This window comes from Amblyraja radiata, chromosome 1 (genome assembly GCF_010909765.2).
Source record: "Amblyraja radiata isolate CabotCenter1 chromosome 1, sAmbRad1.1.pri, whole genome shotgun sequence".
Taxonomy (NCBI): domain Eukaryota; kingdom Metazoa; phylum Chordata; class Chondrichthyes; order Rajiformes; family Rajidae; genus Amblyraja; species Amblyraja radiata.
In genome coordinates, this window is record NC_045956.1 from 160,157,814 (window position 1) to 160,181,486 (window position 23,673).

The 23,673-nt window shown below is 43.2% G+C and overlaps 1 protein-coding gene across 7 annotated transcripts in view; it reads right to left on the reverse strand.

Annotated features, from left to right (window-relative positions):
• Nucleotides 1-267: 267 nt before the first annotated feature.
• Nucleotides 268-23,673, reverse strand: part of ctif (cap binding complex dependent translation initiation factor) — a 183,994-nt gene continuing 160,588 nt past the window's right edge. For all 7 annotated transcript variants that reach the window (XM_033033774.1, XM_033033767.1, XM_033033784.1 and 4 more), the window contains 4 exons: nt 22,105-22,404; nt 13,468-13,623; nt 3,760-3,813; nt 268-577 (listed from right to left, as the gene is read on the reverse strand). In XM_033033774.1, coding sequence (XP_032889665.1) covers nt 362-577; nt 3,760-3,813; nt 13,468-13,623; nt 22,105-22,404 — 726 coding nt within the window. In that variant the 3' untranslated portion in view covers nt 268-361. The remainder of the gene's footprint in view (nt 578-3,759; nt 3,814-13,467; nt 13,624-22,104; nt 22,405-23,673) is intronic.

Consider the following 23,673-nt stretch of genomic DNA (forward strand, 5'->3'; position numbering starts at 1 on the left):
ACGTCTCAATGGCAGAACAAATAAAACACAAAGCGCAAACACATACACACACTCAACACAATACCAGGCTAGCTCCAGCCTTCTGCAAACCACAGGCTTGTGTGTTGTAGATTGATCAACCACAAGCAAAAACACAGGAGGGGGAAAAGGAAGGATTGGCACTCGAATGAAAGAATGCGCTCATAAAATGAGTTGCAGCATGCTGTGACTTATCTTTCTGTTTTATACACAATACATTCCCCTTTTCCAATAATAAGTCTTTTTTTGTTATTTAAAAAAAGACAGCACCTTCCTATATTTTGTTCTTCCACCTTCCTGGTTTCTCTTTTATTTTCCCCCCTGCTTTTTTTTTCCAGGCTTTTTAAGCAGTGAGTTTCTGGATGGTTTTGTTGTAGTACTGCGTGATGGTGGGAGTTAGTGGGTTCCAGTTGTTGGCGTGCAGCTCAATTACTTCGAGGAGGAGGGACCTTGTCAGTGCTGATTCTGAGGGGCCCAGCATCTTGTCGCGTGCTGCTGCCAGCAACTCTGTCATCATCTCTGGCAGCTGCTCCTCCAGTAGCTTGCCCGTGCTCTGCAGCTGTCAAATGATTCAAAGGGCAGTAGTCAAAGTTCACGCGGACAAGCAACTTGAATAGGACTGTAAACAATGATCAAAACAAGTGGACAATCTTATCTAAGACAATAAGACATTTTTACTCCTTGCTCTTTGGTTACTAATTCCCACCTGGAAGACAAATTAAAATAAATCTAACATGCAAGAAATACTCAGAAGATCAAATAGTATCCACTGAGAAAGAATCATGTCAGCAGATCAGGTAGCATCTGTGAGGACAATAGCCATTCATCAGCACTCCCCCCCCCCCAATCCACCCCCTCCCCCCACATACCCCCACAAATACAGTTTATTTCTTCAATACAGGCAACAAGAATTTCATGGTAACAAAATGACACAGTGGGTCAGGCAACATCTCTGGACCATATGGGTAGCTGACGTTTCGGTTCCGCACATAAGAAGGGAACCGATCCGAAACGTCATCTATCCATGTTCTCCAGAGCTGCCTAACCTGCTGAGTTACTCCAGCATTTTGTGTCTTTCTTTGGTAAACCAGCATCTGCAGTTGCGAGTTATTGCAGGAATATTATGGTTGTGGATAAAGCATATAATTTTCACAAAACACAGCATTTACTAAGATTCTAAGTAAAACAAAAGGTCCTGTTTTAAAGACTTGGTCTAAGCTGGTTATTCATTAGATGCCTGCTAGGTTTGCAGTTGGTGCACTACATTAAATTGGGAACAAAAGCAGTCAGGAGGTGTCCCGCTGATATCCTTGCAATGACTAGCACACATTTAATGACCGAATGTCATATTGTAGACAATGCTCTCGGACCGAATCTTCCACTGTGATTGACGATGTTGCCAGGACTAGTGGATCTGAGTTGAGTAGGCTGGGTCCTATTCCTTGGAGCGCAGGAGGATGAGGGGTGATCTTATAAGGTGTACAAAATCATGAGAGGAAAAGATCAGGCAGATACACAGAATCTCTTGCCCAGAGCAGGGGAATCGAGGACCAGAGGACATAGGTTCAAGTTGAAGGGGGAAAAGATTTAATAGGAATCCGAGGGGTAACTTTTTTCACAAAAAGGGTGGTGGGTGTATGGAACAAGCTGCCAGAGGAGGTAGTTGAGGCTGGGACTATCCCAAAGTTTAAGAAACAGTCAGACAGGTACATGGATAGGACAAATATGGAAGGATATGGACCAAACGCAGGCAGGTGGGGCTAGTGCAGTTGTGACATGTTGGCCATTGTCGGCAAGTTGGGCCGAAGGGCCTGTTTCCACACAGTATCACTCCATGACTCTAATCCAGTGGTTCCCAACCGTTTTTTGGCCATGCCCCACCTAATCACCTCTAAAATCCTGATGCCCCTCCCCCCCCCCCCCATATTTTAGCACGAGCAGACAAAGAAATAATTCTCAGAAAATGGAATTTACTCAAAATAACATCTGAAACATAAACTACATATGTTTACCTGATGCCCCCCTTAAAAATCAAATTGCCCCCCTGTGGGGCGTATGCCCCACATTGGGAACCACTGCTTCAATCCCTCATGAATCTGTACATGTCTCTTATTGCCTTGAGATGTGAAATTTCATATGGTTATTTTGAGCCCACTTTTGCTAAGTCACTTTTCATTTCAGCAAAACTGGCTTTTCCCCCATTTAGAACCTATCTTTGAGATTAATGCAGACAGAAAGTGTTGGAGGGACTTAGTAGTCAGGCTCATCTGTGGAGGGAAATGTGTAGTCGATATATTGAGTCACAACTCTTCTCCATTCTGAAGGGTCCCGAAATGTAAAGTTGTCTGTCCATTTTCCTCCAAAGATGCTGTCTGACCCATTGGGTATCCCCAGCAGTTTGTTTTTTTGCTCAAAATTCCAGCATCTGCACAGTCCTGTTGTCTCCATTTCAAATTTTTTTTTTCTGTGACTGCTAAATGTAACTGAGTTGTGATCAATAAAATAAAACCCCACTGATAGTCCTTCCAGCTTCATTCTCTATACAGCTAAATCAAGATTCCATCCCTAGTTGGGCTTGATAAATACATTCCAGAAAAATTCTCCTGAATGCAATTTAGAAATTCCGTGCCTTCTTTTCTTTAACACCGACTGTGAGATCATGTCTCATGGTACAGAAGGTATAGAAGTGTGAAAACGCACACCAACAGATTTAGAGACAGTTTCTTCCCAGCTGTTATCCGGCAACTGAATCATCCTACCACAGCTAGAGAGCAGTGCTGAACCACCACTAACTACCTCTCTGATGACCCTGGGACCATCCTTGATCGGAATTTGCTGGATTTACCTTGCACTAAATGTTATTTCTTTATTATGTATCTATACACTGTAAATAGAAACATAGAAAATAGGTGCAGGAGTAGGCCTTTCAGCCCTTCGAGCCTGCACCACCATTCAATATGATCATGGCTGATCATCCAACTCAGTATCCCGTACCTGCCTTCTCTCCATACCCCCTGATCCCTTTAGCCACAAGGGCCACATCTAACTCCCTCTTAAATATAGCCAATGAACTGGCCTCAACTACCTTCTGTGGCAGAGAATTCCAGAGATTCACCACTCTCCGTGTGAAAAATGTTTTTCTCATCTCGGTCCTAAAGGATTTCCCCTCGATCCTTAAGCTGTGACCCCTTGTCCTGGACTTCCCCAACATCGGGAACAATCTTCCTGCATCTAGCCTGTCCAACCCTTTAAGAATTTTGTAAGTTTCCATAAGATCGATTGTTATCATATATCATCTTCCTGATGGCTAGTTAGCACGCAACAAAAGTTTTTCACTGTACCTTGGCACACGTGGCAATAAACTAAACTGGACTTTAGAACAATGCAAACAGTACAAAAATCATGCAATACTCTCAACAACCAAACTTGGTGCAATTCCGATTTACCGAACAGGAACATACCATGCCAAGGCTGCAACTTTTTATACATCTTTGAACATGATCGCAATGAATGGCGGTGCTGGCTCGAAGAGCCGAATGGCCTCCTCCTGCACCTATTTTCTATGTTTCTAACAGTCCTGGACTTTTTCTGAGCGAAGTTCAAAATGAAAAATCACAGGTCTATTTAGATTCAACTGTGAAACATATTCAAAAAGTCATTTTCATATTCAGCAGAGTCAACATGTCTGCATTTTTGTGAACCCCCGACTATTAAAACAAAAATCACAACATTTAAACCCACCTCCATTGAGCAGCATAGAACAGCATCTTCCTTGACGTCATGCGATTGCAACAGCTGACAGAGGAGTCACAGCAAAAGTCGATCATTAAAGGAAGGAAGAGAGAAAATATTGACCATCAATTCAAAAGGCCCCAGACTGTATCAATTTATATACAATGTCACGATATTATACAAAGTTCATTGGCACTTCCTCTACAATATAGTTTCTGCCACATGATGACAAGAAACCAAGAGGTATTTCAGATCATCATATTAGTTCATCTCAGGTCCTCCTTCACTATGCAAATGTAGGAGGGCAAATAACTTGGACTGAACAATCACAGTGTGTTGCTTTGATTTGGAGACATATAAATGGTATTTCTTCGGGTAACTGCCTCCAGTGTTAAACTCACTGGGGCCAATCTATTATTAATCTCTCAGAAGCATTCCTGGTATTAAACTTTCAGGAATTGTGCAATCAATGTTAGATTCCTAGGAGCACATACTAGCAGTTCACATTTGGGTCAGCAGTTGCAGCTGCCATTATTCTCCCACCCCACCCGTCCAGAAATGACGCAGTTAAAATAATTACAGTTTAATACCCTTATCAGTTCCCCATTTGCTCACTGAAGCAAAGCTGGCTTGGCTCCTCTGACTGCAGCCAACAAATTCCTTCCCCATTAACATTTTCAATCAATTTTTATAAGGGCAAAGAATTGTTACACAGCCCTGCCCGCCCATCCAGAGGGCATAGCTTTAAGGTGAGAGAGGCAAAGTTTAAAGGATCCTCAGATCCACATCAGCCGGTCTCCTCTCCATCCACAAGTCCAACCTCCGCAGTTTTGGGGACAGAGCCTTCTCCAGGGCAGCTCCCAGGCTCTGGAACTCCCTCCCCCAACTGATCCGCAATTCCGTGTCCCTCACCATCTTCCAGTCCCATCTCTTCACCTCTGCCTATCCTTAGCCCCACGTCCCCCTCCCTTTTCATCTGTGCATTAATTGCCTCATATTGTGTTTTGAATTGAATTCTGTCTTTACTTTGTGTACTAGTCATGTCTCTACTATTTATTTCATTCCCCTTACATGTTTTTCCTCTACCTGCTAAATTTTTGTAAGGTGTCCTTGAGACTCTTGAAAGGCGCCCATAAATAAAATGTATTATTATTATTATTAAAGGAGGTATGTTTTTGTAATACAGAATGTGGTGATTATGTCGAACGTGTTGGTTGAGACTGTTACGATAGTGGCATTTATGAGACTTCTGGACATGGATATGTAGGGAATGGAGGGATATGGATTACATGCAAGGCAGGTAAGGGTTGCTCTTGGCAACATGTTCGACATAGACATTGTCAGCCGAAGAGCCTGTTCTTGTGCGGTACTGTTCTATGTATTGGCATCTTCCAGTTCAACCTCATCAGTTCCCTTTCCTACCCACAAAATTATCTTTTGAATGTCTTAGTTGAGAGCTTCCAGCACCCTTATAGGTAAGGAGCTCCATGTCATATCCATTCTTCACATAAAATAATTTTCTTAACTTACCCCTTGTAGACTAAAATGTCCCTTGGGACTAAATCATCTGGGAACAAGAATAGCTTTTTGATCAGCATCAGATGTAATGTTGCAAATTCTATGTCATCTCTTAACCTCCTTTGCTCTGAGGAGAACTCACGAACTAATAAGGTTTAGAGCAGATTAGTTGGAACTTGCAACTAAATTCCCTCCTCCTTATCATGTTAATGCAATCCTGCATTAAACATCTCCTGAATTTATTTTCTCGTCCTAAGCATATCTAACATGTTAAGTCTAACAGAGATTAACCTTTTTGATTTAACCAGAATTTACAAGTTCCCCGGGGAATAAACAAACTGCTGGAAGAACTCAGCAGGTCAGGCAGCAAATAAGGAGGGAAATGGACAGGCAATGATTCAGGTCCAGTCACTTCCTCTGGACTCTGGAGTCAGGGGAGATAACTAGAATGATTAGGTAAGAAGGGTAGGGCAAGACTGGTGAGTGATGGGTGGATCCAGTAGAGGAGGGGTAGATTGGTAGGTGGAACCAAGTAAGGAAGGGAGGGGTGGAGGTAGCGACAGAACTGGAAGGTGATTTGGTTTCCAAGCGTGAATTAGAAAGACTGAAGAAAAATCTTTAAATGATAAATGGATTACTCCCCATTATTAAAATGGGACTCACATGAGGAAAGGTATTTATCAGTGTCGATGCCTAGACGTAAAATTACAATTTGTTTCATTGTGGAAAAAGTGGTAAAAGTGCCCTTGCATAATGGCAATTTGCATCAACTGGAATGGTGACTTGTTGGAGCTGTGCTAGGTGTGATAACCAACCTCAGTGTCATTAGATTATTAGATTACAGAAAAATATATCCTGTATCCTTGCAGCATTCACTGTCCAGCCTAAAATACAATATACATTTAATTGAGACCTTGTCAGATAACTAGTGCACTTGGTGTCCCAGCATGATCCACACTTTCAGGAGAGAAATAAAAGGTTGAATTTTAAATTACAAATATTTTTTTAACAAAATTAGCAATGTTTAAGGCTGATGAAGATATAAAACAATAAAGCCCACACAACAAACTTGATCTGCTTTACTTTTCAGTGAAAAATACCAATGAGTGCTTTTATATGTTCAAACCATGTCAGAAAGGAATGGCATTCAAGCACCTACTCTTCAATTCTGCTCCACACCTAATGAGTCATATCACACGTTACAAAATAGGCACTGTTGATGTTAGCAAAGTTTGCAAACATGACCATTTTAATATTTCAACTACATTTAACAAGGAACAAACTTAAATATTCAGCACGATTCACTTCTTGAGCATAAAAATTCCTGCTGCATCTTGGTGCATGACACAAATAATAACCTAAACTTATCAGCTTGCACACACAGCTGCTACTCAGCCCAGTCTGACAGAAGATTGCTACCTAGAAGAGATTATTGTGTCTAGATAAAGGTGCTAAAGACAGACTGAACATTTCCTGATATCAACATTTCCTGCAGTTTATAAGCCAAGAATACACAAAAGCCATAATTTTCAGGAGATGAAAAAAAAAATACTTAAAGTGAAAAAATGGCAGGATTAAAGGGGAAGTGCAGGAGAGTGGGCTGATTTCAGAAGATCTTTCAAGCATCAATGTGATGCTATAATGGCGTTCTCTTGGGTTATATCACTCTATGGTTCAATATTTATTTGTTTCCTTTTATTAAGGTGGCACAGCTGGTTTTACAGTGCCAAAAACACGTTCAATCCTGACTTCAGATGCAGTCTTGCGTGGATTTTGCACATTCTCCCTGTGACAGAGTGGGTTTCTCTGGGTGCTTCGGTTTTCACCCACATCCCAAAGATGTGCGGGTTTTTAGGTTAATTGACCTTTGTAATATGGTCCCTAAAGTGCAGGAGCGGGCGAGAGAGTGAGCTAACATTGAACCGGTCAGTGTGAATGGGTTATCTGTGTGTCTGTGTGGACATGGTGGGGCTGAAAGGCCCGTTTCCATCTGCAATTCTAAACTAATTCAAAATTAATTGACCTAAATGATCTTTAGAATCTAGCTCAATAATTATTATGCTTGGAAAATCCCTTCTCATGCAGTCAGCAATTTGAAAGCCTGAAAAATGTTATCTATCAGCAATTCTTCAGAGAATATGCTGTGCAAGGGTGTTGTGCCTTTACCCAAAGATTGCTAAACAAGCAATTAATCTTAATCAGTTTTGACCACATTCAGTGACACCTCTACAAGTCCTAGTACATTGTACAAAATCTCAACATCATGTGTGTATCTGCCGTATCTTCAATTTTTTTTCCTGTCTTGAAGACACTACTGCTGAGTTCCAATGGAATTCTGCTTCCTCAAGGACCTGTCCCATGAGCACGCGACCTGCATGCGGCAAGCGCGTCCTAAAGGGCCGGTCCCACCAGCATGGGACTGCATGCGGCAAGCGCGACATAACGTGGTCGCTTGAGCCGTACGGCCTCATGGGGCCGGTCATACTTCGATCGCCGGAGCCGTATGGAGTTGTACGGAGCTGGTCCCGACATCGCGCGGGGCTCCGAAAAACTGACCGTGTTTAAAAATTCCGTGCGGCAATGGCCTGCCGGCCCGCAGCCGCCTCAATGCCGTGTCACTCACTCGACCTCCGCGCGGCTCCCGCTTCTAGTTTGGTCGCGCTTGCCGCATACCGTACGGCTCAAGCTACCACGTTAGGTCGCGCTTGCCGCATGCAGGCGCATGCTGGTGGGACCGGCCCTTTAGGTCGCGCTTGCCGCATGCAGGTCGTATGCTCGTGGGACAGGCCATTTACTCAGGTGGTTAACAACAAATGAATGCAAAGGGCCATCCATTAGATTAGATTAGATTATTGCCATATACACCAAGGAAATTCCTTGTTCACATAAAATTCATTGAAAAAGCCATATAGATGGTAATGATAAATACTAGTGATGATACAATTAGTGATAAATAAGTCTGAACGAGCAAAAAAAACTAAGTACAATTACAGCATAACCAAATGAGTTAGAGTAGGGATAGGTGGTAGCACTTCCGGGAAGTGGGTGTGAAAGAGCCAATAAGCGAGTTTGGTATTACAACTGCGCATGTCCAGGTCATGGGTCATTCGGGATAAACATTCTCGCGGGCCGAGCTACTGTGTGCCTGCGTTTTCTTTTCAATGAGATTTATAAATAAATGTATCCGTCAAATATGTCAGCAGCAGGCCACAGCGTACTGCCTTGAACCAGCCTTGAAAAGGCAAGAATGCCTGGAACGAATCTGTCAATTATCAAATCCCTGGCATTAGCCTGAGTCACAGCCATTCAAATTCAATATTGACTAACACGAATTACAAGTTGTGTGGTCAACCAATTTGAGACAGTCCTTACATTCCTATCTAAACAACCTTCCTGGATTGAAGAGAACGAGGAGAATGTGCTGTGTGGGGGGTTGGTTGGAAAGTTCAGATTGGATTCGAACAGGCTGGTTAAACTTTCGAGGTGGGTTGGCTTAAATAAAGATGCTGTCTCTTTAACTTCTAGGGTTGGTTCCAGTCTATCAGGGCACATAGTTGAGAGCCGGGTCCGGGTGACCGGGCGGTGATAATTATGAGAATATGCAGCCATGTGAACCACAGCCAAACTAGAGGCTTCACTCAGGAGTGGGTCACAGCTCCCCAGCTGACGTGACCTGTTCTTGCGCCACCCGCCCCAGCGAGTGGGCAAACGCGGAGTCAATCTGTTGTATGAGTGGGAGCATTTTCTCAGTCAGACTTTGTCGAGAGTTGGGGTGGGGAATCTGGGAGAGAGAGAGAGCTGGCGATGCCGCACAGACGGAACAGTTTAATAACGACCCATTACAATCCGCCCTTTGGCCACTTGGCAACATGGGCTGATCTGATCTGACAGCCCTCTCGCTAGCTCGCTGCGTTCCCGATCCTAATGCAGAACCTCCACTAAACCTTTGGGCTACACCTGCACAAAGAGCCTCTGCTAACAAGGGCTGGTCAACGTGCACTGGGCGAGATGGCTGGGGGAAACGCACTGCAACCACTGCAAACTTGGAAAAGCACAGACCCTCCACTCAATCTATCCAATGCTAAAGGGCAGGCATTTCGCAGTTAAATGTCTTATATCGAATTGGCGGCTCTTTCACAGGGCCAACCCTGTACTCAATTTTCCTCGGAGATGAATCTTTGCCTTAACGGTACATTCACACTGCCTGTAGGTAAAGCATCAGCCCACATCACACTGATACAGTCGCTGCCTGCCTCAGATTAAATATATTTTTACACATAAACTATGAATAAAGATAAGAAAATGTTTCAAACACAAGTAATATTTTCTTATTCCAGTAGAAAACACATTAAGGATTAAATGAAAATAATAAATGATTTAACTTTTTGAATATCTCATAATTGCATATTAATGAACTGAACTAGAACTGAGACTGTGTAAGTAGTGTGTGAACAGCAGAACAAGAAAGGAACTTATTGAGTTGACAGAATTCTAGACTAATTCCTTGGTAGAATAGTTAACAATTTATACACAGTTTATACAGCTCTGCGTTCGCTTTAAAAAAAAATCCTGAATGACCTTTGACAAATCCCATGATTCCTTGCGTTTATCAAGATACCAAATTTGCTTATTGGTTTTGGATCGTTAGTAGAGTGGATAAGAAGCTGTTCGTAAGTCTGGACGTTGGGGCTTTCAAGCTCCTGTTTCTATCCACTACAAATCACTTTCAATGAAGTACACAGTGTATCATCATGTGGCATAATCTTAATTAATTGAAGAGTCGATTAAACTGGCTAAAAAACATACACCCACCCCAGGTCCGCACTGTACCCACTGAGGCGAGAATTTCCCATCATACTCCTAATAGTCAACAGAATTGAGATGCAAGTCTTTCACCTCAAAGTACTGAGACTTATGATCATTCTGTAATCGGGCTTTTGTATTGCTTGCTAGTTCAGTTTCTGTTTAAAAGCTCCATTAGTGATTCCTTTACAAGATAACATTTCATAAAAATGCATTAACACATTTCTAAACTTCCCATCAACTTTATGCCAATGTTTCTGTGACAACCTCATTGATATTTACGAGAATGTTGCCAGGACTTGAGGGCCTGACCTATAGGGTGAGGTTGGGCAGGTTAGGACTGCATTCCTTGGAGCATAGGAGGATGAGAGGTGATCTTTAGAAGTGTATAAGATTATGACGGGTATAGATAGGGTCGATACACAGAGCCTTTTACCTAGAGAAGGAGAATCAAGAACGAGAGGACTTGGGTTTAAGGTGATAGAGTCATAGAGTGACAGTGTGGAAACAGGCCCTTCGGCCCAACTTGTCCACACCGGCCAACATGTCCCAGCTACACTAGTCCCACCTGCCTGCGCTTGGTCCATATCCCTCCAAACCTATCCTATCCATGTACCTCGTCTAACTGTTTCTTAAACTATGGGATATTCCCAGCCTCAACTACCTCCTCTGGCAGCTTGTTCCATACACCCACCACCCTTTCTGTGAAAAAGTTACCGCTCGGATTCCTATTAAATCTTTTCACCTTCACCTTGAACCTATGTCCTCTGGTCTTCGATTCCCCTACTCTGGGCAAGAGACTCTGTGCATCCACCTGATCTATTCCTCTCATGATTTTTATACCTCTAGAAGATCACCCCTCATCCTCCTGCGCTCCAAGGAATAGAGACCCAGCCTACTCAACCTCTCCCTATAGCTCACACCCTCTAGTCCTGGCATAAATCTTGTCTGAACCCTAGGCAAAATGCAGGCAGGTAAGACGATTGTAGGGGGTGCCCCTTGAATGGCATGAGCAAGCTGGACCAACGGGCCTGTTTCTGCATTGTATGACTATGATTCTATATGAATTATGTAAAGACCTTAACTTATTTTTGTTTATGTTGAACTTGTGGAGAATGTGATGGTAAGTGACACCCCATATGTGTATCCAATATGACCTTGAGCACAGTAACTACCATTTCCAATAAGAATTCTCCATTATGGGGAATCTAGTCTACTAGTGTAAACTCTCCATTCTTACAACTATGTAACTTACTTGACCCAGACTAGCAGTTTATAGCATGGCTCACTCTCACCCTTTTCACCTTTAATCCAGTGGAACAATATTAAAGAATCAAAAGCTAATTGGGTTCTGACGAACAGGTTAATTCGGTGAGAACAGCATCTCTTATTAACTATGATTCAAACTGCAGGCAGAGTGCTAAAAACGTGTCTCCCATCCAAAACTCGATACCAGTATCCCTTTAAGGTTGTGTTTTGATAGTCATCCTTTCAAAGCAAAATTACTACTTCTCTAAGGTAGATTTTAATTCTCAAATTATAGGATATTTGCCACCAAAGGCTCCGCTTTTGCTGGTGTTTCTTTATACCAGTTTTATGTGGGTGGGCGGCGCGACTCACGTCGCAGCGGCCTCTGCAGTCCGTCTGTCGAGTTCGGAGCGGGTGGAGCTGTGGTGGCGTGCTGCTGCGACCCGACCCCACAGGTCTGGTGGACGGTGACACCGGGAGCCCGCGGGTCCCTGCTGGGAGACCGCTTTTCGGGGCTTCCGCAACATCGACTTCTCCCGCCTGAGTTGCGGGGTTGAAAATTACCTGGAGCGGGGCCTTACATCATCGACCGGCTTTAAATGGCCGCGGGACTTGTTAGCGCCCGCCGGGGGCTCCAACACCAAGACCCGGAGCGCGGCCTTGCATCACCCGGCGCGGCTTTAATGGCCGTGGGACACTTACCATCGCCCGCCGGGGGCTTTGACTCTGACATCGGGAGGAAAATGAGGAGTGCAGGGGAGAGATAAGACTTTGCCTTCCATCACAGTGAGGAGGAGATTCACTGTGATGGATGTTTGTGTAAATTGTGTTGTGTCTTGGTTCTTTTTCTTGTGTGTATGACTGCAGAAACCAAATTTCGTTTGAATTGTATTGTATTGTATTGTATGCATGCAAAAAAAATCATTATAATCGGCCAACACAAGTGGCTCCTTGTTGCAGCTGAGGACTGAATGTTGAGGACAATTACAGACAGGGAAACAGTCCTTGAATTCTCTCAAGAAAACTTGAGTTTGGGCAAAAAAACCCCCAATAAAACCCCCACAAAAATCAGCCAAGAAGAAGTGAAATGAAATGCAAGCCTAGTGAGTGAAATTTTTGGATGACTTCTGCAATTTTTTGTTGAGCTGAAAGAACAGCCTGGTGAATACCTGAAATTTACATGTCATTGTCGGTCAGTTGCAATTCCCAAGAAGAATTTCGGAAGAACCAACATAAAGCTCCCCTCTCAGTCTATCTATAAGTTATTTTCCTTTGCCAATCTGTTGAGGTCAAGGATGACTTGCTGGCACTAAAGTGAAAAATAGAACATTCTCGTGCAGGTCTTTCACTCAATATGGCATGGTCATTGTATACCAGTGACTACACACCTTGGACAGAGTGAGAGCCTTTTTACTGGAATGGAGATCCAAGATACTTGGGAGACTATGTTAAATGGCCTTAAACAACTGGACATGCACTGATATCGACAATCACAATAAGCATTTGCTGAAGAACTCTTAAAGATACACAGATGGGCACTCACATGAAAACAAGCATACAGATAGGCGCAAGCAAATATGCTTAGTAGTAATATAGAAACATAGAAATTAGGTGCATGAGTAGGTCATTCGGCCTTTCGAGCCAGCACCGCCATTCAATATACCAATACCAATATTCACTATATCAATATCAGTACCCCGTTCATGCTTTCTCCCCATATCCCTTGATTCTGTTAGCCCCAAGAGCTATATCTAACTATATCTAACATATAGATGGGTATTGATAGTTGGCATGGTCATGGTGGGCAGAAGGACCTATTTCGTGTCCTCTATGAAACAGTTTTAAATCAGCTAACACAGGACAAAAGATTGAACATTTTACTTTTCTGGAACATTTTAATTTTTTTCCTCAATTTGACATCACCTTTTGCTTGTCCATCAAGGGATGCAAATGTTCTCAACTTGTACCAACGAGATATTGACAAAATAAAATCCATTCATTTCCATTCCTAACACAACCAATTCAGCATTCTCATCAAGGAGGGAGCATCAGTTCTTGAAGGAGGATTAATTCACGGAATGGGAAAGGCCACTTGCACAAGAGTACTGTACAATCTTCTTTTATCAGAGTTCATCCCGACTCACTTACCTCCCGGAGACATGTGTAGATAGGACAAACAAGCACACGGAAGGGCTCTCCTGTGTTGCTTCGCATAATGCCAAATACTTCGCAGAGAAAGGTGATGAATCCAAGCCAGTGCTCTACATCAGTTTGCTGTAGCTCGTTTCTCACCGTAAAATCTTTCTGAAACAGGACAAAAAGAATGGAATCTTAAATTATTGGTCGACCTCCTTTGTATATTCTCCCTGTTGATGGAACTCGTCACAATCAATTCAACTGCCACAAAGTTCAGGGGTAACATGAGGGGAAACTTCTTTACTCAGAGAGTGGTAGCTGTGTGGAATGTAGCTTCCAGTGGAAGTGGTGGAGGCAGGTTCGATTTTATCATTTAAAAATAAATTGGATAGGTATATGGACGGGAAAGGAATGCAGGGTTATGGTCTGAGTCCAGGTAGATGGGACTAGGGGAGAATAAGTGTTCGGCACGGACTTGAAGGGCCGAGATGGCCTGTTTCCGTGCTGTAATTGTAAAAAAAAAACAACAAAAAAACAAGAATGTTAAATTTGTGCTGGATACTAAACCTTTATCCATTAACGCCTGTGTAGCTGGAACCAGTAATTAGTTATGGGCTTAGAGAAATATCCACATGTTTTTTTAACTCAAATATTTCATTTCCCTGCTTAACCATGAAGAGAGCCTCAATATCAACCTCATTGCAGACATTGGACATCTTCTCTGGAATAATGACACTGCAATGCTGAGAATATATATTCAGCATACTGGTATGTTTTTCTTCACTCCGTTTGTGCTTGTGTTTGGCTTCATTGTATTCATGTACAGTATTATCTGATTTTATTCGATAGCACGCAAACCAAAGCTTTTCGCTGTGCCTTGGTATATGTGAAAATAATAAACCGAAACCAATATCAAACCTTAGCCAATCTACTTACGCAGTAATGGACATCATGGCTCTAGCCTCTAAAAACACACCTGTCCAATCTGCCGTGTAGCATCATGGCTTCAAGGGGCAAAACACAGGATAGAGGGTGATGCTTCTGCCCTGCTGGATCTCCTAGTTGCTAACCATTCCCACACTGACACTTCCGCCCTGGACCACCTCCATAGCCAGAGTGAGGCCAGGTGCAAATTGGAGGAACAGCACTTCATATTAGAAACATAGAAATATAGAAAGTAGGTGCGAGAGTAGACCACCAGGTCCGTCGAGCCCGCACCGCCATTCGCTCATGGCTGAACACTAAACAGACACACTTACCCACAAACAGTAGACACAAGACACAGAACACAAGACACTACCCTCCCCTTTATACCGCTATCACCCCTCTCCACCCCAAAAACCTCGTGATCTCCTGGGGGAGGCAAAAAACCGGATAAAAACCCAGGTCCAATTCGGGAAAAAAATCCGGGAAATTCCTCTCCGACCCCAATCTAGGCGATCGACACTTGTCCAGGAGATCACTCAGGTCTTACTATACTAACCATACCTAGGTCCATATCCCTGCCCTCTCCCCGTAGCCCCTTATCCCCTTGGCAGCTAAAAAACCATCTATTTTAGTCTTAAATATATTTAAAGTTTCTGCTTCCACTGCTCCCTGGGGCAGTGAATTCCATAAATTAACCACCCTCTGGGTGAAGAAGTTCTTCCTCATCTCAGTTTTAAAAGAGCCCCCCCTTATTCTGCAACTATGTCCCCTAGTTCTAGTTTCCCCGATCATTGGGAACATCCTCGGTGCATCCACCCGATCAAGGCCCCTCACGATCTTATATGTTTCAATGAGATCGCCTCTCATTCTTCTAAACTCCAAAGAGTAGAGTTCCAGCCTACTTAACCTTTCCTCATATGTCAATCCCCTCATTGCAGGAATTAATCTTGTAAACCTTCGCTGCACTGCCTCCAGGGCTAGTACATCCTTTCTTAAGTATGGACCCCAGAACTGTACACAGTATTCCAAATGTGGTCTCACTAATACTGTGTACAGCTGCAGCAAGACCTCCGTGTTTTTATACTCAATCCCCCTAGCAATAAAGGCCAAAACTCCATTGGCCTTCCTGATTGCTTGCTGCACCTGCATACTAACTTTTAGTGATTCATGTACTAATACCCCTAGATCCCTTTGCGTTGCATTACAACGCAGCTCCTCCTCATTTAGAAAATAACTTGCCCTATCATTTTTTTTCCCAAAGTGAATGACTTCACATTTATTAGTATTAAACTTCATCTGCCAAGTTGTTGCCCACTCACCTAGCTTATCTATATCCTTTTGCAGACTCTTCCTATCCTCCTCATCCCCTACTTTTCCTCCCATTTTTGTATCGTCCGCAAATTTTGATATATTACACTTGGTTCCCTCCTCCAAATCATTTATATAAATTGTGAACAACTGGGGTCCCAGCACCGACCCTTGCGGAACCCCGCTAGTTACCGGTTGCCATCCCGAGTATGAACCATTTATCCCCACTCTCTGCTTCCTATTTGTTAGCCAATCCTCTACCCATGCTAATATATTACCCCCAATTCCATAATTTTTTATTTTTAGCAATAGTCTCTTATGTGGCACCTTGTCAAAAGCCTTTTGGAAGTCCAAGTATACCACATCCACCGGTTCCCCTTTATCCACCCGGGTTGTTACTTCCTCAAAGAATTCGAGCAAATTCGTTAAACAGGACTTCCCCTTCACAAAACCATGCTGGTTCTGTCCGATGAAGTCATGTTTATCCAAGTGCCCCGTTAGTGTTTCTTTAATAATTGTCTCTAACATTTTACCCACCACCGATGTTAGACTAACCGGTCTATAGTTACCCGCTTTCTGTTTACTTCCTTTTTTAAATATAGGTGTTACATTGGCCATTTTCCAATCCACTGGGACCGTTCCTGCCTCCAGGGAGTTTTGGAAAATTATCACCAATGCATCCACAATCCCCACCGCTATCTCCCTCAAGACCCTTGGATGTAATCCATCAGGCCCAGGGGATTTATCCTCCTTCAGTCTCATTAATTTCCCTAATACCACCTCCTTGGTGATCTTAATAGTATTTAGCTCCTCCATTCCTACCGCCCCCTGTTTATCCAACGTTGGAATATTTTTTGTGTCTTCTATGGTGAAGACTGATACAAAATACTCGTTTAATGCCTTTGCCATTTCCATGTTCCCCACCAACAACTCTCCAGTCTCACCCTCCAATGGACCAACGTTCACCTTAGCCACCCTTTTTCTTTTTATATAGCTATAAAAACTCTTACTATTAGTTTTTATGTTGTTTGCTAAATTCCTTTCATAGTCTATTTTCCCCGTCTTAATTAATCTCTTAGTTATTTTTTGCTGACCTTTAAATGCTTCCCAATCCTCTACCCTCCCACTATCTCTGGCTACCTTATATGCCCTTGCCTTCAGCCGAATACTATCCTTTATAGTTTTACTGAGCCATGGCTGACTGTTCTTACCCTTACCCCTTTTTTTCTTCATAGGAATAAATTTTTCTTGAAGGTTATACAGTAGACCCTTAAACGTACACCACTGCTCATGTACCGTCTTATTCTTGAGTCTGCTATCCCAGTCAACTTTGATCAGCTCAGTCCTCATACCTTCATAATCCCCCTTATTTAGACTAAGCACCCTAGCCTGAGTTTCAACCTGCTCCCCTTCTATTTGAATATGGAATTCGACCATATTGTGGTCACTTGTTCCCAACGAGTCCCTAACTATGACATTTTTAATTAATCCTGCTTCATTACACAGGACCAGATCCAAGATTGCCTCCCCCCTTGTCGGTTCTGTGACATACTGTTCTAGGAACCCGTCTCTAATACATTCTATAAATTCTTCCTCTAGTCTACCCTGCCCAGTTTGGTTTGCCCAATTAATATGAAAATTGAAGTCCCCCATGATTACAGCAGTTCCCTTTTTACATGCGTCAACTATTTGCAGATTTATGTTCTGACTAACAGCGTCACAGCTATTTGGAGGTCTATAAATTACACCCACTAGTGTTTTTTTCCCCTTGTTATTCTCTATCTGTACCCAAGCTGTTTCACTATCCTGATCCTTCAACGCAATATCCTTCCTCTCTATTGCCGTTATTCCCTCCCTTATTAAAAGGGCCACCCCTCCTCCCTTTCTTTCCTGTCTATCTTTCCTAATTGTCGAGTACCCCTCTATATTTAACTCCCAGTCCTGATCCCCTTGCAGCCATGTCTCCGTAATGGCCACGATATCATAACTATATATACTTAATTGCACCGTTAATTCATTTATCTTATTACGAATACTCCGTGCATTTAGATAAAGCACTTTCAGATGATTTTTACTACCCTTCCTTTCCGTTTTTGCCCCTTTTACATCTAGAGCTTTATCTTCACCCATTATGTCTCCTGTCACATTTTGACTTTCCGCTTCCCCACTGATACCCTGCTCTATTTCCTCTACCCCTGCCGTTATTACCCCCCTTGATACCTCCCCCCCGCTACTTAGTTTAAAGACCTCTCTACTGCCCTAGTTATATGATTTGCCAGGACCCCAGTCCCAGCACCGTTCAGGTGAAGTCCGTCCTTACAGAACAGATCCCCCCTGTCCCAGTACTGGTGCCAGTGGCCCAAGAAACCAAACCCATTATTCCCACACCAGTCTTTGAGCCACGCATTCAGCTTTTTAATTTTACGTACCCTCGCCGATTTGGCCCATGGCTCAGGTAGCAATCCGGAGATCAGTACCCTCGAGGTTCTGCTTTTTAATTTATTCCCTAACTGCTCAAACTCCTTCAGCAGATCCTCCTTCCTCGTCCTTCCTATGTCATTGGTCCCCACATGGACCACGACCACTGGATCCTCCCCCTCCCACTGCAAATTTCTCTCCAGCATCGCAGAGATATCCTTAACCCTAGCACCGGGTAGGCAACACAGCCTTCGGGACATGTTCTGCTGGCCGCAGAGAACCTTATCTACCCCCCGAATAATACTATCCCCTATCACTACGGCATTTCTTCTAACTCCCCCCTCTTGAATGGCCCCCTGATCCACGGTGCTGCAGCCAGGTTGCTCATCCCTCCCACAGCCCCTGATCCCGTCCTTACATTGAGTAAGAGCCTCGGTCATGCTCGTCAGGGACAAGGGCTGTGGCTCCTGCCGCATCTCCTCCTGGTTCCCCCTACCTGCCTCGCTTATGGCCACACCTTCCTTTCCTTGCTCACTGCCTACTGAATTAGTTAAACTGGTCGGTGTGACCATCCCCTGGCACAAAACATCCAGGTAATACTCCCCCTCCCTGATGTACCGCAGCGTATGAAGTTGGGTCTCCAGCTCATCAATGCGGAGCTGGAGTTCCTCTAGCCTCAAACACTTACTGCAGCTGTAGGGATCTTCTACATCAATGGTGTCGACAAATTCCCACATCTCGCAGTATTGGCACATCTCCTGACCGCCCATCTTATATAAATAATTAACTGGTCCTATTTAAGAATCCCCTACTGTATTGATACACCCCTTATTTATATAATCCTACCTCCTATAAATGGGAAAGTACTCACCCCAGCCGTAAATTACCTACTGGTTTGGCTGTCTAGTGGTAATTCCGTCCGCTCTTCCTGTCTGGTCCACTGCTCCCTTGCAGTGCGTGGCAAACCTCTTTGCCTCTGTTTTATATCTACAGTGCGTGGCAAACCTCTTTGCCAACCTCTTTGCCTCTGTTTTATATCTACAGTGCGTGGCAAACCTCTTTGCCAACCTCTTTGCCTCTGTTTTATATCTACAGTGCGTGGCAAACCTCTTTGCCTCTGTTAGTCTCTGTTAGTCTCTCGAGTCTCTCGAGCCGCGGCTCCGTCCGTCCTCCCTCGGCGACAGCACCTCTACTTGTTTTCCTGCAGACAGGCCAGGAGAAGCCAAAGATCAGCAGCACAAACAGCACCTGCCCGAAACCACAGATCTACTTAGGTAGCTTACAACCTAACAGTATGAACATTGGATTCTCCAGTTTTAGGTGACAAACCTAGAAACAACCCCGCCCTTTCCCTCTCTCTTCCCTCTGCCCCATCTGGATGTGCACCCATTTCTTCCTTTACCCATCCTCCCACCATTATCCCTTCCTCTTGCTTCACATTACACCCATATAAACACGGAAAAATAGGTGCAAGAGTAAGCCATTCGGCCCTTTGAGCTAGCACTGCCAATCAATATGTACATGGCTGATCATCTAAAATCAGTGCCCCGTTCCTGCTTTTCCCCCATATCCTTTGATTCCTTTAACCTAAATCTAACTCTCTCCTAAAAACATTCAGTGAATTGGCCTCCTGTGGCAGAGAATTCCACAGATTCACAACTCTCTGGGCAAAGATATTTCAATGGAATGCCAATCCACCTTTGCAAGTGCTATAGTTGGCCCTGCCACATCTAACATAGCTGCCCTGGGCAAGTTCGCCAGATTCCTTTGTAATCGCAAAGTAGACACCAAAGATGTCTCCGGGTTGCAATCTTCATCATCTCCGTTTCCTGCACTATTGACATTATGGTTTCCGGCAACGGTCTAGTGTAGCATCGAATTTGTATCATTCTGTCTGATGCTGTAACATTGATTTGCCAAGGTCAAGGATGAGCAGAAAATCTTACACTGCTGGCTCCTCTGATAAGAGATGTTTCAGGAATCAATGCAGTATACCAATGCAGCAGATAGGATGCCGGCACAACAGCTGTGTCTCTCATGATTAATTTGAAGGTCACAGACTTAGAGCCTTCCTTCTTATACTGAGAAATGTGTGCAGACAATAGTCCAGTTTTTGTTTTGTCATTGTTGAACCATTACAGTCCTTCTGGTGAAGGATTATAGATTCATAGGGTGTACAGAATGGAAACAGGCCCTTCAGCTTCACAATGCAAGCAGACTATCAGTCAGTATCACTGCCAAAGAAGAGCTGAAGGTCCTAATGAGGATGAAGGTAGACAAATCTCCTGGGCCGGATCAGGTATATCCATGGACACTATGGGAAGCTGGAGAGGAAATTGCAGGTGCCCTGACAGATTCACAAGTTGTGATTAAATACAAGTGAGATGGTGGAAGATTGGAAGATGGCAAATGTTGTGCCTCTATTCAAGTAAGGCTGCAGGAAGTGGTCAGGAAGTTACTAGAGAGTATTCTGAGGGATAAGATATACATGCATTTAGATGGACAGGGGCTGATTAGTGATAGTCAGCATGGTTTTGTATGTGGAGGTCGTGTCTCAAAAATTTGGTTGAGGTGTTTGAAGATGTGACCAAAGGGGTTGACGAAGGTAGAGCTGTAGATGTGGTATATATGGATTTCAGCAAAGCATTCAACCAGGTTCCACATGGTCGGCTGCTCTGGGAAGTTAGATCACATGGGATCCAAGGAGAGATAGCTGAATGGATAGAAAATTGGGTTCATGGAAGGAAGGTTGTTTTTTCCGAATGTTCGGTGCTGGGCGCACTGCGGTTTGTCATCTATATCAACGATTGGATGAAAAAGTACATGGCATTATTAGCACGTTTGCAGATGACACAAATGTGGGTGGTATTGTAGATACGCAACATTTAAAAGAAATTTAGAAAGATACACGGATAGGAAAGGTTTAGAGGGAATTGGGCCAAATGCGGGCAGATGGGACTGACATAAATGGGGCATCTTAGTCTGCATGGGCAAGTTGGGCCAAAGGGCCTGTTTCCATGCTATATGTCTACTCTCTAACTTTAACAACATCAAATGTTGCCTTGCTTTGTACCACTTAAGATAAACAGTTGCTGGTTATTTATTTATCAAGAAAATCTAGCTAATACAGCACATATTAGGCAACAGGTCTGTGGAATGTCCACTTCCTTGTTGCCTGCTTTGTGCCATATAATACATCATAGATGAATGTTCCTTGAAGCATTATAAAAAGTTTCCTTTGAAATTCCAAAATTGTGCATTGAGATTCCCAAATGTTTTCTGTGTGTTTAAGGGTGAGAAGGAGCTAAAGTAATAAATAAGACGGATACACGGACAATAGCATAGCACACGGCTTTTCCGTGATCCTGGAAAGACACAAATTCAATCTGCTGGCAATAGGAACAGCATTTGCACAAAATGGGGTCAAACACAATAAGACAAAGCACCCAGAAAACCACCACAACCACAGAATTCACCATTTCTTTTCCACTTTGACAAGACTTGACATTCACTAATAGAATCAATCTCCTTGTCCCCACAGTATGACCTCTCTAGTATCATGCATGTTATTAAATGAGGTGGGAAGGGGAGTGCGTTGGATTTATTTCTGCAGTCGACAGATTTACTGCCTCCTTCCACTGCTGCTCAGCAAGCATTAAGAAAGAGGGGGAAGCAAGGGATCTTTTGATCACCATTTGATGGGTTTATTGTAAAACTGCAGGTGGAAAAGCAGAATCTGTGCTTTTCTGACATGTATATAGTTTGCTTCCTTGGTTATACCAGGTGTTCGTTAAGTAATTATACTGATAATTGAAGTACATCTTGTGTTTTGACTTTCAGGCTTCTATTTACATTTATAGAGATAGATAAAACTGTGCTGCCAATCAGCTATTGAATTAGGTAGGTTCATGCAATCAGTAATACTGATCATTTGAAGGATAAACATTAATTCCCCCAGGTTTTACCTTACACAAACCAACAAAACCCCATTTTTACCTGCAACATATTGAGAAGCAAGCTTCGGAATTTAGTTCCTTCCACCATGAAGAGAGACATTTTATCACACAATCTGGCTGCTGTTGAGGCAAAACTCCTGTCCGTTACGGCCTTGTGGTAAATGGTTTTAACTATCTCGTTCAGCATCTCCTCAGAGTTGGTTGAGTTTTGTGCCTCTTGCATGAATATTGAGAGGTTGGAGTCCACATTGCTACAGTTGTTCCTCATGCTGTTCAGGATTTCTATCAATTTGTCCATTTTGGTTTTCTGAGGATTAGTCACGCTCAAGGAAATGTCATCCTGCAGCATTCAAAAAGAGTTCAACCCAAACTTAAGAGTTATTGTCATTGTTTGCCTTTTATACATTTAAGATTCAGTTAATATTCTCTCAAGTCAAATAAAGGCTAAACTGAACTGAACAAAGAAGGATGCAATTAACATAAAAAGACAAATTCTAATCTAGGGACACCATATAATCAAGAGAAAGCTTTTGCCATGCTTAATTTTGTCTTGCCCTATTGAAACAATAGTTCCTGGAAGTAATTCAGATTAATTAAGAATTTAACAGTGGTTACTGTATACTTATTAGGCAAGAAATGAAACTGATCAATTATAAAATATCCTAAATGATTTGGGAACCAACATGTATGTTTTTAAATATACATGTCAGTATTTTTCATAATGTCTACAATTGCAAGTTATCCTCAGTCTTGTAAATAACATAATTGGTCTCTACAGAGTATCTACTTGCAAGTGTTGAAACGGGTCATCTTGTTGTCTAAACCGTTCTAACTGCAAACTGAATTATTAACCTGCACCGTAATCATTCATTATACTTCCATTTCAAACAATCTAATATCAAAGCTCAAAAACAACTTTAGGAGCCATTTTTGTGCAGATTAGCAAATAACTGCAATGAAAATTGGATTGTCTGTGACAGTGAGTTGATCTCCTAAGGTTATGTCCTAAGGCACATGTGCGAGGCTGTATCTGAAGTCTTATGTTACAGATCTTAGTGGGTACTGCACCTTGGTGAAACCCAATCTGTGTAGATATTGTTCCTCAGAGAAATGCAGGTATGATAATGAGTGCCTGTAAGTTCAGAATGGATAAGAGCTGTGAAGATGTTTCCTACGATAGTTTCTCCCACATCTGCCTGGCATGCCTTTGATGTCCAAGGTCCACCTCCATGTCATCTAGCAGTGTTAGTTGTCGAGAAATCGCCACTGGAAGTCAGTCTGAATGCAGAAATGTTATTGAAATTGCAAGGAAAGCTCAGTCTTAAGTGAAAGGACGTGTGCAAGTGATTCTGCAGAAAGCTGTGGAGCAGCCGACTAAGGAATGCAGTATTATGCCCATGTCCCACTTAGGAAACCTGAACGGAAACCTCTGGAGACTTTGCGCCCCACCCAAGGTTTCCGTGCAGTTCCCGGAGGTTGCAGGTGGTTGCTGGAGGTTGCAGGTAGTGGAAGCAGGTAGGGAGACAGACAAAAACCTCCGGGAACCGCACGGAAACCTTGGGTGGGGCGCAAAGTCTCCAGAGGTTTCCGTTCAGGTTTCCTAAGTGGG